At 36.7% G+C, this 14690-nt stretch overlaps 1 protein-coding gene across 1 annotated transcript in view; it reads right to left on the reverse strand.

Annotated features, from left to right (window-relative positions):
• Positions 1-847: 847 nt before the first annotated feature.
• The window catches only part of LOC118897516 (probable ATP-dependent RNA helicase DDX60), an 82498-nt gene continuing 68655 nt past the window's right edge, over positions 848-14690 (reverse strand). Inside the window, exons 33-38 of the mRNA XM_036856798.1 lie at positions 14398-14519; positions 8837-8984; positions 7390-7532; positions 5105-5256; positions 3185-3247; positions 848-1544 (exon numbers count right to left, since the gene is read on the reverse strand). Coding sequence (XP_036712693.1) covers positions 1445-1544; positions 3185-3247; positions 5105-5256; positions 7390-7532; positions 8837-8984; positions 14398-14519 — 728 coding nt within the window. The 3' untranslated portion in view covers positions 848-1444. The remainder of the gene's footprint in view (positions 1545-3184; positions 3248-5104; positions 5257-7389; positions 7533-8836; positions 8985-14397; positions 14520-14690) is intronic.

Below are 14690 nucleotides of genomic sequence, written 5' to 3' on the forward strand. Positions count from 1 at the left end.
GAGTGGACATCCTTGTCTTGTTCCTGATCTTAGTGGAAATGCTTTCAGTTTTTCACCATTGATGTTTGCTGTGGGTTTGTCATATCTGGCCTTTATTATATTGAGGTAGGTTCCCTCTATGCCCATTTTCTGGAGAGTTTTCATAATAAATGAGTGTTGTATTTTGTCAAAAGCTTTTTTTGCATCTATTGAGATGATCATATGGCTTTTATTCTTTAATTTGTTAATATGGTGTATCACACTGATTGATTTGCATATATTGAAGAACCCTTGTATTCCTGGGATAAATCCCACTCAATCATGGTGTGTGATCCTTTTAATGTGTTGTTGGATCCTGTTTGGTAGAGATTAAGGGGCAGTAAAAACACTGCTTTGGTTTCTAAATGTCTGGGTGTTCAGAAATTGTTGTAGTGCATGTTTTAAAATAATGAAAATCGGTTTCACCAAAGAAAGGAGGGACCCCTAACATGGCACATGCAAGGATGGGTCAGTTCCAGGGAAAAGAGTATTCTTCTATCTCCAGACAAAATGAACCACAGGGGTTTTCTAAGCTGATGTAATCTATGTATAAATAATGCCATACAAGGGATCATCTTTCAGTAAGACATCTTGATAGTAGGAGAGAGCAGACCTTGCTCTGAGGAAAAAATGCTCTGTTCAAGTTTAGGGTCTAAAATAGGTTCTAGAATGATAACCTGAGGTGAGGCTGGGGCAGGAAAGTGACCATATATGAACTATGTTCAATAAAATGCAAATGTGTATGCAAGAGGATGGAAAGACGCGTGGATTTAACACAAAGAGACCAACAGTAAATAGATTAAACCCATTTTATTTGTTTGTGGTTTTTCAGTTACTTACATAGAATTAAAATCAAGCCAAATCATCAGGTATGTTTTATTTAAAGCACCATGGAATTTATACCAAAACTCCCATCATGTTTTATAAAAAGTAGTTTAAGTTCACTAAAAGGTACTCTTCCAACAGCCATATCTAAGTCATGGAATCACATTTAAATTAATTAGAGAGAATATATTTCAATGTCAGGATACTGTAATCATTTATTCTAGCCTTAATAGACTTTTTACAAATTATAACATTGAGGAGAAAATTGTTGAGAATGTAATATTTGTTTAGGTCTCACAGAGCAAACATTGTTCTTCAATCTCATACAAAATCCTTGCATTTCTCAATCAATCTACAAACTAGCTGAGACATAACGATTGTTACTAAATGATACAAAGAAGCCAAGGTTTAGAGATACTAAGTGATTCATCCAAGGATGCTCACAGGAGAGCAGGGCAAGTTTGATCAGAACCCTGACTCCAAACTCCTTCCCTTTCTACTTCATCATATATGTATTCCCAACAAAAAGCATGAGAATCATAAAATATGACTTTAAAAATGCCCAAGGCAATCTTTTAATTAGTTTGGGTAGACTTCGATTTCAAATGTTCCTAAATTTTTCAAAAAAGGTTTCACTCAGTTGTTCAAATGCTAAGACCACGTTGTCCTCTTCATTTTCACATAGTTCACGCAAAGAAACACTGTAAATGGAAATACAGATACACATAAAACTCACCCATTCTACTGAGAGTCGGTATCATAAGAAGGGCTTTCCCCAGGGAGGCAGAGCTAAGTAAATCCCACTAGATGATGAAATGTGAGCAAAATGAGGAAAAGAATCATAAGGAACATGTTTATCTCAAACACAAAAAACAAAAAAACACCTTGTCAATGAATCAATCAATCAAGACAATCACCATGCAGCTCCTCTCCCTGTATTTTACCAAGAGGATTTTAATGGCCACCAAGTCCCATGTAACCAGATCCCTCCTCCCTTCAATAATAGCAGCACAAATCCCCTTCTTTTTCCCCACATTTTTTTTTATGGAGTCATTTTGTGGGGTTTTTTTTTTTCAGTATATACTTAAACCCACAGGCAACTACCTCTACAAAAAGCAAAACAATCCTCCCTTTACCTAGATGTATGAGAAAATTAAGAAAACAGGGTGTGATAAACAAAATAATGGCCCACAAAGACATCCATGTCCTAATCCCTAGAAATTTATAAATCCTTAGGTTACATGGCAAAGGAGAATTAAGGCTGTAAATGGAATTGAAGTTGCTAATTGGCTGACCTTGAGGTGGGGAAATTAACCTGGATTATCTGGGTGGCCCACTGTTGTCACAAAGGTCATTCTAAGTGGAAGACAGGGGGCAGGAGAGAGTGAATGTCAGAGTGACCTGATATAAGAATCTGCCCCCCAATGCTGGCTTTGAAGACAGAAGGGGCCAAAATCAAAGCATCTAGAAGCTGGAAAAGACAATCAAATAGATTGTCCCAGAGGCTCCAGAAAGGAATGCAGCCTTGACAACACCTTGATTTCAGCCCAGTGAGACCCATTTTGGACCTCTGACCTCCAGAACTGTAAGACACTAAAGTTGTGTTGGTTTAAACACTATGTTTGTGGTCATTTGTTACAGCAGCAATAAGGAACTGATACACAGGTGACGAGAATGCAGAGAGGAAATCCAAGAATGGACAGTGCAGCTGGGCTCATCGAGGACTGGGAACAGTCAGGACCAGATCTTTCATCAGCCTTTTGTAACCTGTACCTGCCTTGATTCCACTAGAGGTCCAGTTTTTCCCTGGTGTCTTCATTGACCTACCGCAAAGAATGACCAGCTCTGTACCCACAATACTGAATTTCCTCCTAGTTACAGACTCACAATTGTGACTCCTGGACACTTCCTCCTGAACAATATTCAAGAGATATAATGTGATGCATACCATCTAACTCACTGGTTTTTGTTCTCAGTCCCCAGATCTCATCCTCACGCCTATGTTTTTATGTATCATTAACTAAAATGGAAACCTTGGTTGTGGAAACTGAGAACGTGAGGGTCTAGGGATTCTTGAAGCTTTGGGATACTGTTGCCTGTTGGTCTAAAGTGCCTGGGCTGAGGCTCTGGTCTAGGTGAAAGTTCATAGATTTTGGAATTAGTTCTATTATAGAAACAATGCAACAGAGAGTTGAGGAGAAGGTCTGCAAAGTCTCTGGGGAGTTGAAATGCTTGGCACCTAAGAGGCTCAGGGGCACCTTTAAGTATGAGCTCAACATTTTTCAAATTACCATTAAATTATTAGAAAATCTGAAAGCAATATTTAAAATGTATAACATACCTGATAGATCGAATGGTGAGCCCAAAATCTTTCAACAACTGATAAGCAGCTCCTTCATTCATCCTAAACAAAACAACATTTTGAAAATTAATGGTATAAAAACATTAAAGAATTTATTACATATTGAAATGTTGGATTGGTCATTAATGGATTACTTTTGTCTGTCAAGATATATTTACTAAAATCATTTCTGCCACAGACTCCCAGATGATTTAATCTGTGAGAATGACAATTATGAACTCCAGTCACAAGTTCACAACCAGAGGTAATCAATGAACATGGGAGGCTGACCTTCTAGGAAAAACCCAAGTCGCAAAGTCAAGATCAGGAGCATGGATAGGGCCAGAGGGTCAAAGAGAAGAACCAAGTGAATTACTCACTGGTGTCACAACTACTTTATTCACAATAATGAGTCCTATTGTCAAAAATGATCAGTGGGCTTCCCTGGTGGTGCAGTGGTTGAGGGTCTGCCTGCCAACGCAGGGGACACGGATTCGAGCCCTGGTCTGGGAGGATCCCACATGCCTCGGAGCGACTGGGCCCGTGAGCCACAGTTACTGAGCCTGCGTGTCTGGAGCCTGTGCTCCGCAACAAGAGAGGCCGCGATGGTGAGAGGCCCGCACACCACGATGAGGAGTGGCCCCCGCTTGCCACAACTAGAAGAAAGCCCTCGCACAGAAACGAAGACCCAACACAGCCATAAATAAATAAGTAAATAGGGCTTCCCTGGTGGCGCAGTGGTTGAGAGTCTGCCTGCCAATGCAGGGGACACGGGTTCGAGCCCTGGTCTGGGAAGATCCCACATGCCGCGGAGCAACTAGGCCCGTGAGCCACAACTACTGAGCCTGCGCGACTGGAGCCTGTGCTCCGCAACAAGAGAGGCCGTGATAGTGAGAGGCCCGCGCACCGCGATGAAGAGTGGCCCCCGCTTGCCACAACTAGAGAAAGCCCTCACACAGAAACGAAGACCCAACACAGCCAAAAAAAAATAGATAAATAAATAAATAAAAGTGTTTTTAAAAAAACAAAAACAAAAAAACCTCCTTGCTAGTATACTCTTTATAAAAAATAATAATAATAAGTAAATAAATTAAAAAAAATGATCAGTGTTTCTCAAGAGGGTCAGAAGTTCTAAATACTTGAATTCAATAAAGATTGCTCAAAATGTATTTAAAATGCACACTGAATTCCCGATGGTGTGACAGAATCCCCCTCCCCCAACACACCCATACACATGTCCATGTGCTCAGTGACTGAGCCAATTTCTCCATTCCCAGTAAATCCCTGCACACTGTTTTTGAAAATGGTTTCCCTGCCAAAGAGTTAAAACAACTGTCATAGTCTCAGTCCTCAGATGTGTGAACTATATTCTTTTCATATACTTCTCTCAGACAATGCAGAGCATGGCATTATTTGTTATTGTTATCCATTTTTAAAATATATGATAATCAATAAATAGTACTAAATAAAAAACATATCTGTGAACATGTGCAAATATTGATAAGTGTAGTATAAATCTTTATGTCAAGTGAGTCAGCCTAAGTCTCAAGATTTTGCTGGTCAAACACAAATACCAATACCACCAAATGTATTTTCTCTTGCCCTTAGTCTGTAAGAAAAAATTCCAGTATGTTTAGCATGATTAACCTATACTTGAAATTGTAAGAAGGTGTTTGCCTAAGATTCATTACATTCATTTATTAGATGTAAAGCTGCAGATAGAGATGGATATAGAAATAGAACTAGAGGTAGAGGCAGAGGTGGAAATGACAGAGAGAGAGAGGTAGAGGTGAAAAGGATAGAGAGAGGCAGAGGTAGAGGTAGAGATGGGGATGCTGGGGATGATGGGGATGATGGAGATGACGGGGATGCTGGGGATGGCTGGGGAGGGAGATGGAGACGGAGACAGATAAAACACACCTGTTGTCCTGGACCAATCCTGTCAAGGAACCGTGTTTATAGAAATCGAGTGCATAAGCATTGAGCTGCATTCTTCTTCCTTGGAGATCAAATCCCTGTGGCCACAGCACAGGAGCCCGAGTGCTATCAATGCCAATGGTGCGCAGAGTGACCTGAAGAAATAGAGCTCTCCTTAATTTACTATTTATGTGTAAAGAAAGTTTATGATTTCTTACACTGTGCTTCATAGTTCCTTCCTAGAATCAACATGTTTAAAGCACACTCTTCACAGTGAAGGAAGAGGGTGTCTCTCATACACACTGAGGTAGCGCTGTCCCAAGGAGGACAGTAGGATGGCTTGGCTCCACAGATGAACATCACGGCCTCACAACATACAATAAAAATTTAACTACCCAGCCACTAGAATATAGCAAGACTCACTAGGAAAGAAAAGCTAACTTAAAATTTTATCAGTATCCTAATTGGTGCAGGAAATACCTTTGTACACAGAGCGTCAGGGAGCTGGTGCCTTGCGTGTCTGGAAAGAAGGCTTAAACTGAGTAACTGGCAATCTTTGGATCCCAATTACTGGAACAAAAGGGAAGGGGAAGAAGATGGAAAGAAAGAGGAAAGAAAAAGGAAAATAAGAAAAAGGAAGAAAGCACATCAGTAGTTTTCCATGTCTGCTCATTTTTTGAAAACTCTATGGTGTCAACAGGAATCTAGTGCAGGGCCAGTGAGAGCACACACTGGTACAGCTACTTTCTAAAATGACTGGGGAGTAGCTCAGAAAGTTATTATTATTAAAAGTTCTTAGAATATTCTTATTCCGTTATGATCCAGAAAATTGTTTTGACCCCAAAAATCTGGAAGATTCGTAATCAAGGGGAATTGGTGGATAAGTAAGGTAAAATTATGTGGGGGAATGCAGAATCTAAACACAAGAGGAAAAGAACTATATCAAAATTTAAATCACTAAAAATTTTATTCTTGACTGTTTTTAACTTGACAGTTATGGGTGTTAAAACACTTTAGTATTTATATTCCATTTTATACATTTAAAAGGATGATGCAGTGGTTCTATTTTAACATATCAACATTTATCTGAAAATGGAATCTATATCATTAGAAACTATTTAAATATATGATAAAAATATATGTGTCCATTTAAAATGCACAAGGGTCTATACAGTTTTTCAAAATTCTTTGAAAACAGTGTGGAGGTTTCTCAAAAAACTAAAAATAGAGGTACCATATGATCCAGTGATCCTACTCCTGGGCATATATCCAGAAAAGACAAAAACCGTGATTCGAAAAGATATATGCACCCCAGTGTTCACAGCAGCACTATTTACAACAGTGAAGGCATGGAAGCAACTTCAATGTCCATCAACAGATGACTGGATAAAGAAAATGTGGTACACATATACAATGGAATACTACTCAGCCATAAAAAAAGAATAAAATAATGTAATTTGCAGCTACACAGATGGACCTAGAGATTATCATATTAGGCAAAGTCAGAAAGAGAAAGACAAATACCAGATGATATCACTTATATGTGGAATCTAAAATATGACACAAATGAACCTCTCTATGAAACAGAAACAGACACACAGTCATAGAGAACAGACTTGTTGCCAAAGCGGAGGAGGGGGTAGAGGAGGGATGGTTTGGGAGTTTGGGATTAGCAGATGCAAACTATTATATATAGAATGGATAAACAGCAAGGTCCTACTGTATGGCACAGGGAATTATATTCAGTATTCTGTGAGAAACCATAATGGAAAAGAATATGAAAAAGCATATATATAGGTGTGTGTGTGTATATATATATATACCTGAATCACTTTGCTGTATACAAGAAATTAACACAACATTGTAAATCAACGACACTTAAATTTCCACAAGTTTATTCCAACATTCAAATGGGTTATCCAGCATATTTGAAATGTATCTAGTTCTTTATACTTCATTTTTGACATCACTAATCCAGAATATATGGGATTTACAGCATCTACAGCAATACTGGGAAAGCCTGAAGATAGTTTTATGTGCTCTTTTCACAGCAAACCTCTGTCAATCTCCAGAAAAGTGGTGATCCTGGATTTCTGTATAATGGAACAGGGTTCCTCAGGCCAGGGTGAGAAACTGGCCTCAAGAGCACCTTTTCCTGGATATTTCTGTTGATACACCTGAAATTCTTTTCAATTTGGGGAATTTGAAGTCCTTGCTAAGCTGCCTAGAAGTATAAATCCAATTCTTTCTTAAAGACATTTTATTTATAAGCCTCGTTTTCCACTTACATGGTCTGAAGTTTCTAGATGAAGCAAATTGCCATCAGAGTTCCCAGAGAGACAGGCAAACGGAGAAATGGCTACTCTTCCTTCCTTGCAGCTCATCAAGTGAGACACAAGTTGGGAGTCTTCACACTCTTTACCTGAGAAATCTGGCCATAAGAGGTTGGCACAAATCAGCTTTGAAGATTAAGCCAGATTGCCAAGCTTTACACACCTGCTCTAGACCAGGCGGCAAAGGGGAGCCATTCAACTTTCAAGGACCGACATCGTAATGAAGACTGAATAAGACAGATCACATACAGTAAGCAGCACATCCTGGCATAGAATACATTCAATAAATGTTAGTTATTAATACTATTATCAACAGTATAAAATTCTGTATTATATTTTAGTTGCTTTGATCAACAGGTCATAAAAGACTAAATTTAAATTGTATCCTCTTTTAGCCCAGAATTGTTGTTATTACCTTGGTCCTTTTTCCCACCCAACTCAGACTTGGCTGCAGAATCCTTCTAGACAGGCTGATTCAAGCAGCCACCATCAGCAGGTTTGGAAATGGCGTATGAGAAGAAGCATGTTTTCCATTCCTCCCTTTGTAAAGCACCGGAGGGCGCGTTCAGAGTCGGCTCTCGTTTGTGACTGAGGCCGAACCTTCCCATTCCTGTTCTTCCTCCTCTGGATGCTCGCCACACCCACTGCCACTGTCTGCTTCCCGCTTTCACGCTGTCCAGGAAGCTACACGGTCCTCCTCCCTGACTTCTTCCGGCTGAGGATGTTACAAAACCAGGAAATGGCTACCCAGAGCTCACCCCTTTCCCTGTATCCCTGTCACCGTTTCCAGTTTAGTTTCTCCCGGAAGATTTCCACCCAATAGCTCATGAAAAGTAAGAGCAAAGATTAGGAGTGTTGACTACGTGCTATGTGCTGTTGGGAGATAGTTACAGACATTGGCTTAACTATTTAGAGCTCACCCAAACTAGGTGGATAGGGTTACCCTCCTCATTTATCTGTTGAGAAAATCGAGGCAGGAATATGGAGTCGCCTGCTCGAAGTCCCACTGCTAACAAGTAGCAGAGCCAGAGCTTGGACTCAGGTCATATGCAGAGAGTTTATGCTCATGACCACCATGCATAGCTCCTCTCAAGGAAAAAGTGACAGAATCGCTTCTCGTTTCTCCTCATCTCATAGGTGTCCTTACTCCATTTTCCAGGCTTGTCCCAAACCCAACCTTTAATCAAGATGGTTTATAAATGACTCTATTCAATGTCATTCTCCATTGTCCTTTACTTAATTCTAATAATCATACCTTCTTCCTTGAGAGAGCAGAAAGGATCCCCTTATTCTAAGGCAGACTGATCTTTCCAGGGCTCTACTCTTCTTATGGGATAAAATATTCTTAGGCAAGATTATTTATTTTTTAAACTGCTCCACAATGGAGCTAAGATACACTTACCTATTTTTGACAATGGGAGCTGATGTTCTTGTTTCATATCAGCCAGTTTGGAAACAATCAGTAGGAAAGAGGCAAAGTCCTTTGTCACGTTTGTGTTATACTCATCTAGAGCAGCCTTGAAGTCCTCAGGGAGATCCTCCAGAAACACCTAAATCATCAAGGAGGTCATCAAAAAAAAAAACAAAAACAAAAAACTGGAGGTCAAATATTTTTCAGAGAGATCTACGTACCATCCTTGAAAACTGAAAGTTTGGAAGAACTGCAAAGAACAATGTAATATAGTTCTATAGTTATCTATCTATTCAGTAATGTAACTGTTCCATTCTTTCATCTATGAAATTCAGGTGAAATTCATTTTTTATTCCTATTTGTGTTATAAAAACCAATATCTTTACTCTTAAAAATTTGTTTTCATGCTACTTAATCAAAACTCTTTTAAATAGAAGTATGCCCTCAAATGACATTAGACTTGTGAATATTTCAAAGAATCTAGTGACATGTTTGGAAAGCAAGCAACAATATAAAGTCCCCTTTGTGCCTGGAATAAACCTCACTTAATTGTGAGGGTCTTTAAAACCCCACTGGATTCATTCTTCTAATATTTTGTTAATTATTCTTCCATCTATATTTTCATAAAAGAGATACATCTCTAATTTTTTATAATGTCCTTGTCAAGTTTTGATATTAAGTTTAAGTTTTGCTCCCTCTTTTTATATTCTCTAGAAGAGTTTGTGAAAATTTGCTGTTATTCTTTAAATCTTTAAAAAAGTTCACCACTGAAGCCATCTGAACCTGGGTTCTTTTAAATGGGAAATTTAAAAATAATAATTGGTTACATTTCTTTAATAGGTATCAGATGTGAAATTATTCATATAGTCCTTGGTTAGTTTTAGAAAGTTGCATTTTCTAGGAATTTGCCCATTTTGTCCAAATAGTCAAATGTTTTTTCCATTTGATGTACTACATAAATCTATAATAATGTCTCATTTTCTTTCCTGATAATTGTAATTTGTGCTTTCTCTCCCTTCTTTGTCAATGAGTCTTGCTGTGTATTCATCACTTTTATTATAAATCTTAACCAAGAAGCAACTTAGGCCTTGTTGATTTCCCTTTTTTTACAATTGTTCTCAATTTACTTTATTTCTGTTCTCATTTTATTATTCTTTTTCTTGTATTTCCCTTAGGTTAGATATTCTGTTTTATTTATTTTGCTTTGTTTTGTTTTCTCCTAACTCCTTAAGCTGAAAAGTCAAATCACTGATTTTTTTCAGCCTGTCTTCTTTTCTAAGATGTGGTTATCAAGGCTATAAATGTCCCTCTAATCATTGCATAAATCACATCTTATATTTGTATGTTTTCTTCATTATCATTTAACTAAAATATTTGATAATTTCCATTTTATTTATTTTTTGTCTTATGTGTATTTAGAAATGAAACGAGTTTGTTTAATTTTCAGGCAATTAAGGTGTTTCTGGTCCAGAAACAAATTTCACATATATATTACCAGCATATATTTGACAAAGGTACCAATAACACACAATAGAAAAAAAAAAATAAAAATAAAAATAAAAAAAAAATAACACACAATAGAGAAAAGATAGTCTTTTCAAAAAATGGTATTGGCAAAATGATGTATACATGTAAAAGATTGAAATTGGACCCCTACCATATGCTGTACATAAAAACAAACTCAAAACAGATTAAAGACTTAAATGTAAGACCTAAAACTGTAAAATTTATAAAAGAAAATATAGCGACATTGGTTTTGGCCACGATTTTTTTAATGTAACACCAAAAGTATAGGCAACACAAGTGAAAATAAACAAGTGGGACTACATCAAACTAAAAACCTTCTGCATAGCAAAAGAAATAATCAACAGAGTGAAAAGGCATTTCTGGAATGGGAGAAAATATTTCTAAACCAACCATCTGATAAGGGGTAATGTCCAAAATATGTAAGAATCTAGTACAACTCAATAGCAAAACAAACAAACAAACAAACAAAAACACAAAAAACAAAAACAAAAGAAAAACGGGCAAAGGACTTGAAAAGACATTTCTTCAAAGAAGGCATACAAATTGCCATCATGTATATTAAAATTTGCTCAGCATCACTAATCATCAGGGAAATGCAGATCAAAACCACAATGAGATAGCACCTCATACCTGTTAGAATGGCTATCATCAAAAAAAACAAGATTATAAGGGTTGAAGAAAAATTTTAAATGTAGAAAAATTCAAACCTTATACACTGTTGGTGGGAATGTAAACTGGTGCAGCCACTATGAAAAACATACAAAGTTTTCTTTAAAAAAATTAAAAATAGAACTATCATATGATCCAGCAATTCCACATCTGGGTATATATCCAAAAGGGTTGCAATCAGGATGTTGAAGAGATACCTGTACATCCATGTTCACTGAAACATTATTCACAACAGGCAAGACATACAAACAACCCAAGTGAGTATCAACAAGATGAATTGATAAGAAAGTGTGCTGTATACATACAGTGGAATATTATTCATTCTTAAAAAGGAGATCAACATGGATGTACCTAGAGGACATTATGTTAAGTAAAATAAGCCTCACAGAAGGACAAATACTGCATGATTCCACTTACATGGGGGACCTAAAATAGTCATACTCGTAGAAGCAGAGAATATTGTCAGGGGCTGGGTGGAGGTGGATATGGGGAATTGTTTTTCATTGAATATAAATTATTGTTATGCAGGATAAATAATTTCTGTAGATCTTCTCTACAACATAGTACCTATGTTAACAATACAGTACTGTGTACTTTAAACTACATTAAGAGGATAAATCTCATGGTAAGTATTCCTAACTAAATAAATAAATAAAACCAAAAGAAAAATTTTGGACATGGTGGATATGTTTAGTGCCTTTGTTGTGGCAATGATATCACAGGTGTATGCATATGTCCAAACGCATTAACATGTATATATTAAACGTATGCAATTTTTATATATCAATTATACCTCAAAAAAACTTTAAAAATAAGGTATGCATAGCCTCTTGATATGTCATGAAACCAATCACAATATATTTACCCTGTTTTAACTTATGTTTAAAACATACGCTAAGTATCTGTACACATTCATGCACAAAAATAAACAGAGTGGAGTGAAAATTATATTCCCATTTTCTTCTACCTTCCATTATTTTGGTCAGAAAGTCAGCTATCAATCTTATTGCTTTTTTCAAGGAAATGTCTATTTCGGCTCTAGCTGATTTGTGTTTTTCTCTTTGTTTTTGATTTTCAGTAGTTTTAGTTTAATGTTTCTTTATCCTTCTTGAAGTTGACTAATCTTCTGAAACTATGGAGTGCTGTCTTTCATCAGCTTTGGAAAATTCCCATCTATTATTTTTGAATACCCTCCTGCCATTCTTCTCCCTCTTCCTCTTCTGGGATTGCCATTATATCACATTAAACCTTTTGAATGTGATCCACATTCTCATATGCTATTGCTTTTATTTTCATTTTTTCTCCCTGTGCTACAATTCAGATACCTTTTATTGAGCTATCAGTCAACTCACTGATTTTGACTTCTGATATGTATATTCTGATCAGACATTACATTTTTCAATTCTGGACTGTCCAATTAATTACCTGGTGTAATTCTCTATTCTTTCATCAAGTTTGTAATTATCTAGTGAAATTCTCCATCCTTTCATCAATTCTATCTCTTCTCCCATTTTCTTGAGCAGTCCTTATATTCTAACTTCAATATCTGAATCATCTTCGTGTTGATTATTATTGCCTGCTTTCATTCCTGCTAATCGGTCATATGTTCTTGCTTACTCACTTTTTTAGGTTTTTTTTTTTTCTTTCACCAGAAGTGTTTGTAAAAGGACCTGACAGACTTCAAACAATGTTATCTTCCACTGGAGTGAGCTCCCCAATTTTGTGTTTGGCCAAGTGAGTGAAGATGTGATCACCTCAGTCTAAGTAGAGATTGAAGTGGATTGATACTGTTTTCCAGTTTTAATAAGTCTCAGTCTACATCTGGTGCATCTCTGCTCCTAGGCCCTCTTGGGTTTTGAGTATGAGGCTGGTGGGTCTCAGTCTTCTCAGCCCTAAAAGAGTCCCAAAGATCCACTTCATTCCTGTAGAGCTTCATAACCTACCTTTACATCTTCCAGCCCTAGATGGCTCTAAAAATGCCTTGAGGGTAATATAAGCCTATGAATAAATTCAAACTCTTCCCTCTAGTGGGTTTTTATTTAATAAATGCTACAAGACTGCAAGAAATTTGGTGTAACACCCCAACATTTCATGCAGATCTGACCCAGTGAATGTCCTGAGTTAACACTGTCTCAAGTGTCTAGTCTGTCACTCCAGCCCCATGGAATCACTAAAAGCTTTACTGTTTTGTTTTGTTTTTTATCTCATAGGAGAGGCTCTCTGGATATGCTAAGTACAATTTTCAACCTCGTCCAGAATCAACAAGTTCTTTGAGAGAAAAATCATGGCTGGAGAGTCCAATCACACCTTGGATAAGTTCTTGCCATTTTATAATTTTAGCCAATATAATCCTCATCCCTTCCACAGCTCTCTGTTGCAACAGGAGTGATGGCCACCTAGCATGTCCCACCTGGAAGTGCTCAAATTTCCAATAATCTTTAAAGGAAAAAAGAGAGAGAAATAGGAGGCCTCCACTCAAAACCTTTTTTTATTGTACTTTTTTCTATCATAACCATCTTTGTAAGAATAGAGATACTGACTTATCTTTTATAAGAAAAATAAGTTTATTTAACCAAAACAAATAATAGTCCAAGAACATACATGTGATGAAAAAAATATGAAGATGAAAAGTCAATGACTAAAATTGTGTTCACTGGTCTAGAGAACATTCTGTGAGGGCTAAGAATGGTAACTTAACATTGTGATGTTAGACAATATAGATGAACTCTTCTCTTTTTGTTCTTCTTTGTCACCTTTTACCAAGGTTATCTGGTATAACCAGCCCTTCCCACTTTCTCAGATTCTAGTGAAATACATTAGTAATAATATTTGATGCTGATTTAATGACAGGGAATTATGATCGAAGAAGTCATTGCAAATAAACTCGGACAACAGTCTGTGTGTCAAGGGATGATTTCTTAGATGACTATTCTAATATTTTTTCAGTGAGAACATTATAGTTTACAGCACACACTTCCTGTCCATAGACCTACTGCAAGGTAAAAAGATGCTAAAAGAACTAGAGATTCAATGATGGGAACTATTAGTTCATTTAATGTATAATTACGTACATTTTTTTCTTTAGCCACTGATTGCTACACGTTTATACAATCCAATAGAAAACGTGAGCAAAAATTTTTATCCCATTTTTCCTCAAGGCATTCAATCTCTTGATAGATTTATAGAGGAGACATGAGAATTACAGATTAAATATAACACTGATTACAGAAGAACAAATTATTTCTATAAAACAAATGAACTCTATATTAATAAAATTCTACTGCTGTGGAATCATTTATGGTAGGATCTGTTAAATTGTCTTAATTATTTAATGTTATCAGAATCATAAATTTTACCTTGGATTGATAAAACTTGAGCGTAGCATCTTGGAACTTTGCTGGAAGATATTTTCTTCCAAACAGATTTGCCAATACTAACACTAGCTTTTCCATAACATCCTGAGAAAAATGTTTTGAGCCTATACAAAATAAAATATCTTGTCATAAACATAAAAAGTGCATTAATCCCATTTTTAATGTTTAAATTGAACAATATAAATTGAATGTTAGATTGTACGTTATTTCATGGAGACTAGAAATTTGTAACAAGTATAGCGACTAGGGAATGACTATCTCTGCTGGCAGTTTTA

Source organism: Balaenoptera musculus, chromosome 6, assembly GCF_009873245.2.
Source record: "Balaenoptera musculus isolate JJ_BM4_2016_0621 chromosome 6, mBalMus1.pri.v3, whole genome shotgun sequence".
Taxonomy (NCBI): Eukaryota; Metazoa; Chordata; class Mammalia; order Artiodactyla; family Balaenopteridae; genus Balaenoptera; species Balaenoptera musculus.